At 45.9% G+C, this 4,997-nt stretch overlaps 1 protein-coding gene across 1 annotated transcript; it reads left to right on the top strand.

The window, feature by feature from the left end:
* Nucleotides 1–2,105: 2,105 nt before the first annotated feature.
* On the top strand, nucleotides 2,106–2,795 carry LOC119896367 (zinc finger protein 239-like; the record flags this gene model as incomplete). The annotated part of the gene is made up of 1 exon (XM_038709801.1): nucleotides 2,106–2,795. A coding segment is annotated over one exon (690 nt), but the record flags the coding sequence as incomplete, so codon positions are not given.
* Nucleotides 2,796–4,997: the final 2,202 nt, after the last annotated feature.

Here is a 4,997-nt window from a genome sequence, read left to right as displayed (position 1 = left end):
ACAGCTTTGGCGATTGTCATCCTGCATCATCAGGACCCACATGGGGGGGGGGGGAACTCCAGTGACCGACGAAGTTTCTGCAGCACTTTAATGCTTCCTATAATAAGCATGATTAGTAACATTAGACAGCAGATCGACCACATGGCCTATTATGAATAATAACGTAAAAACAGGACATTCAGTAATAATTCGGGGCCCGTTGGCCGACAGCATAGGCCTACTGTGGTATCGCTGTCACAAATGTTTTATGGACTTGAAGAACTGACAGGGTAAACAGAGTACTACTGGCACTCCTTTTTTGACAAATTTGAACCTATTAATCAGGGGAAATATCGGCGCTGCCAAGTATACGTTACCAAATGATTTTCATAAACATACCGGCTTATACAGATCAATTATAAAATCGCTGAACACGTCTTGCAGTCAGACGATGGATTTATTAGCCGTTTAGCTTTGGAAATAATGCTTATCATAAAATCCTGTGGTTGGTTTGTTTGTTTTCACACCACAAGCGAACTGCACCAGAGTTTGCTTGAAAGCGTACCAAGACCTCCTTGACGAGGTGGTCACACCCCATCCTGAAAAGTGACGGGAACCCTGTTCAGCAGCGCGTTTTAGAAATTAATCCACTTACTGGAACCCGAGGAGTCAACAACCAGCCAAACTGCAAACACTGCAGCCTGTCAGACCAGGATGCTGTATCATATAGTCTATGGATATAAGCTATTTTAAAAACACAAAGCAGGTCCCTCCCGACATTTTTACTGATCACGTATTCATAACAGCAGCAATGAGGATGATTTTTACAAAGCATAACGTTAGAACGTTTTTAACGCCACTGTTAGATAAAAAAAAAAAATCAAGCAAGTGTCTCGACTTCAGAACTAATGTTACTGTTTTGTACATGTATTTATAAGAAGTATTCAGTGCTCTGACATAACACAAAACGTCGACACCCTCTCCTGCCAAGTGAAAATCCTAATTTGAAAATTAACATCCTCACCAATTTCACCAGAGCGGCTGGACACACACACCCAAAATGGCGGCGCCCAGTAAAGACACAAGGTCTTCTAAAACCAAAACATATATCAGACCGTATGCAACGTTCAGTACTTTCTCTCAGTGCAAAATAAATCTACCTTTTGCAGTAATGTGAAAAAGAATGAACAAAAACAGTTTTAAATGAATTACCTCGCTCTTGAACCAGCAAGGACTGTGCGTCGCGGGAAATCCCACGGACATCAAAGCAGCATCTAACGATGCTGCTAGATGTCTCCAGCTCTATATATCTAAACACTGAATTTACAACTAAATTCTTACAGCAGTTAGCTACCACGTTTGTAGTGTGAAGCTAGCCCCAGTGTAGTCAGTTTTTTTAGCTGTATTTTCTCCAGGTTTCTACGTTTTTCAGTTTTCATCCTCCACAGCAGCGCGTCTGTCTCCACACACACGGCAGCGGAGGGAAAAAAAACTTTCGCTCGCTCAGAGATACGGGTCTGCATAGTCTGCATTAAAAAGAAACACCTAGATACTTAGAGAAATTCCCACCAGACTGCCAGGGAAGGTCATTTTTACCGGTTACGATCATTCCAGCGCTTTTCATTATGGAACGCAGACCGTGAGGTAGACTGGTCCAATGCTAGTTATTTTTCAAATCCGTACACCATCCGGGCATTTTTGGTACACTGTGGACATTGCTTTTGTATGCAGTCTTCATACTACATTTAGGTCAAATCACTACGTACTACTAGTACAGTAGGCGGTTTGGAAAACAGCCTTAGGTTGTGGTATAGGTCAAGCTTTAAGACGGGACCTTATATTTCCCATAATGCAACTCTTTAATGTGATGTGGCTCAATTTATAAGAAATGTCAGTATCTGTGATGATCAGTCAAATTCCGATAGAGGTCGGTGCCACCCCAGGCCCCTCTGTGGACACACCCCTGCAGCTGGTTGTCACAGGTGGTAATGCAGTAGTCAAACCGTAACATTGTGGTTTTTGTTCCACAGACATGCTCTGAATATAATTTATGGTTCTAGATAGCTCGCTCCATCATGACTTTTCACTTACTGTCTTTCTCTCTGTATGTCTGTTTGTTAATATAGAAACGGAGAGGAAGAGAAGAACTCAAACGTCACCACTGTCGGCACTGTGACAAATCCTTCAAAAGATCTGGGCATTTACAGATTCATCAGAGAGTTCACACTGGAGAGAAACTGTACAGCTGTGACCAGTGTCGGAAAACTTTTACTCAGTCAGGTAGCCTAGAAGTCCACAGACGTATTCACACTGGAAAGAGACCATACAGATGTGACCAGTGTGGGAAAACTTTTACTCAGTCAGGTAGCCTAGAAGTCCACAGACGTATTCACACTGGAAAGAGACCATACAGATGTGACCTGTGTGGGAAAACTTTTACTCAGTCAGGAAGCCTAGAAATCCACAGACGTGTTCACACTGGAGAGAAACCGTACAGCTGTGATCAGTGTGGGAAAGCTTTCGCTAGAACAGGTGACCTGGCAAAGCACCTGCGTGTTCACACTGGAGAGAAACCGTACAGCTGTGACCAGTGTGGGAAAGCTTTCGCTACAACAGGTGACCTGGCAAAGCACCAGCGTGTTCACACTGGAGAGAAACCGTTCAGCTGTGACCAGTGTGGGAAAGCTTTCGCTACAACAGGTGACCTGGCAAAGCACAGGCGCATTCACACTGGAGAGAAACCATACTGGTGTGACCAGTGTGGGAATGCTTTCCACATCAAGTGGCTTGGTAAAGCACAGACGCGTTCACACTAGAGAGAAACCGTACTGGTGAACGTTTGACGTGCTACAGCAAACTTTCAATGATTCACTCATTGTTCTGCATTAATGGGTTATGATTATTGACAACTTAGAACTTAGCATTTACGTTCTATGTTACCTTAATTATGCAGATGACACAGATTTACATAACCATTTCACCAGGGGACTATGAACCCATACAGGCGCTGAGTAACTGTATTGAGCAGGTCAACGATTGGATGTGCCAGAATTTTCTTCAATTAAACAAGGATAAAACTGAAGTTATTGGTTTTGGAGCCAGGGAGGAACGATTGAAAGTCAGTGCTCGACTTCAATCTGTAATGTTAAGAACCACAAATCAAGCCAGAAATCTTGGTGTAGTCATGGACTCAGACCTGAATTTGAGTAGCCACATTACGACAATTACAAAGTCAGCCTACTATCACCTGAAGAATATATGAAGGATTAAAGGACTTATGTCTCAGCAGGACCTGGAAAAGCTTATCCATGCATTTATCTTCAGTCGACTCGACTACTGTAACAGTGTCCTTACAGGCTCCCTAAGAAATCCATCAGACAGCTGCAGCTGATTCAGAACGCTGCTGCTCGAGTCCTCACTAAGATCAAAAAGGTGGATCACATCACTCCAGTTCTGAGGTCTTTACATTGGCTTCCTGTTTAGGGCCAAAATACATTTCCGATCTTCTGCTTCGTTACGAACCATCCTGACCTCTCATGTGGTCTGGGGCAGGTCTGCTTTCTGTCCCCAGAGTCAAAACTAAACATCAAGCGTTCAGTTATTATGCTCCGTATATATTTGGAACAAACTCCCAGATAACTGCAGGTCTGCAGTTAGTTCTATTAAATTAAATTAATTATTATTCTTTTTATTGATAACTTGCACTGTAACTTTTACTGTCCTGTTTCCCTTGGAGGGAACTCGAACTGCGTCGGTGTGGGTATCTATCGGAACGCCTCTGGGCATGGCAGGGCTGAAATCATGAATGAAACTACTCCAATCCTATTGGTGTTGCTAGAACTGTAGCGTGTGACGGCGTAACCGGAGGCGTACATTAGCACGCCGACACACAGGACACATTAGCCTTTTTCTATTCAGCAGGCACTCTGGCATGTTTGAAACTACGAAAGAATTACAACCACAAAGGAAATTTCTTACCTGGAAGGAAGTCTGGCAGAGGAGATGGCTGGTGAGCAGTTCAGGCAGTGTGTTTCCCATGCCCGCGCTACATCACGGCTGGGGACACTCATGCCCTGTGAGTGGTGCCGGGCCTTGCCATTCTTCCCTGATTTACACAATGAGTTGTGTAAGAGGTCCTGAGGTTTCGAGTAGTCCAGTATAATACCTTCTGGAATACTGTGCATGAGAGATTCTCCCCGAGGGGAAATCTGCTCCGTGTGATACAGGTTAAGAGCAAGTGCCTTCGTTCCCTGTCTGTATGGAGGAAATCTTGGTTCCTGTCCCAAGGTCCCGTGTTGGGAGCGATCTGTCGCCGAACAATTATTTCGACAGACGCCTCACTCATGGGATGGGGTGCGGTCATGGACGGCTGCTTTGCGAGAGGCTCCTGGCAGGAGCATCATTTCTCCTGGCACATAAATTGCCTGGAAATGTTGGTGGTATTCAGAGCTCTGAGGAGTTTTCTGCCCACCCTCCGCGGTCGCCACGTCCTTGTCAGAACCGACAATATGGCAGTGGTGGCCTGTTTGAATCACCAGGGGGGTCTGCGCTAACGCCCGTTATGCAAACTGGCACATCAGATCCTCCTGTGGTCCCAGCAGAGACTGCTGTCCCTCAGAGCGATGTACGTCCCTAGGACCCAGAATCAGGGAGCAGACCTGCTGTCAAGACAGGGGCTGAGGCCCGGGGAATGGAGACTCCACCCTGAGGTGGTGGAGTTATTATGTGAAAGGTTCGGCCCTATAGATGTGGACTTGTTTGCATCTCGAGAGACTACGCACTGTCCCCTGTGGTTCTCCCTCTTGCCCCCAGCCTCGCTAGTCTGTATGCCTTTCCCCCAGTCACTCTGCTCCCGGGGGTTTTGGAGCGGGTCTCTCAGGACGGCGTCAGCCTACTACTAGTAGCCCTGTTTTGGCCGGCACAAGTGTGGTTCTCGGATTTAATATCGCTCCTGGCAGGTCCCTCTGAGGAGAGACCTGCTGTCCCAGGCGGAGGGCCGGTTCTTTCACCCGCCCTGT

Source organism: Micropterus salmoides, unplaced genomic scaffold, assembly GCF_014851395.1.
Source record: "Micropterus salmoides isolate LMB-PRFRI ecotype aquatic unplaced genomic scaffold, ASM1485139v1 Ms_hic_scaffold_97, whole genome shotgun sequence".
Classification (NCBI taxonomy): Eukaryota; Metazoa; Chordata; class Actinopteri; order Centrarchiformes; family Centrarchidae; genus Micropterus; species Micropterus salmoides.
The sequence above is the reverse complement of the archived record's forward strand: the minus strand, read 5'-3'. Positions and strand labels throughout refer to the sequence as shown.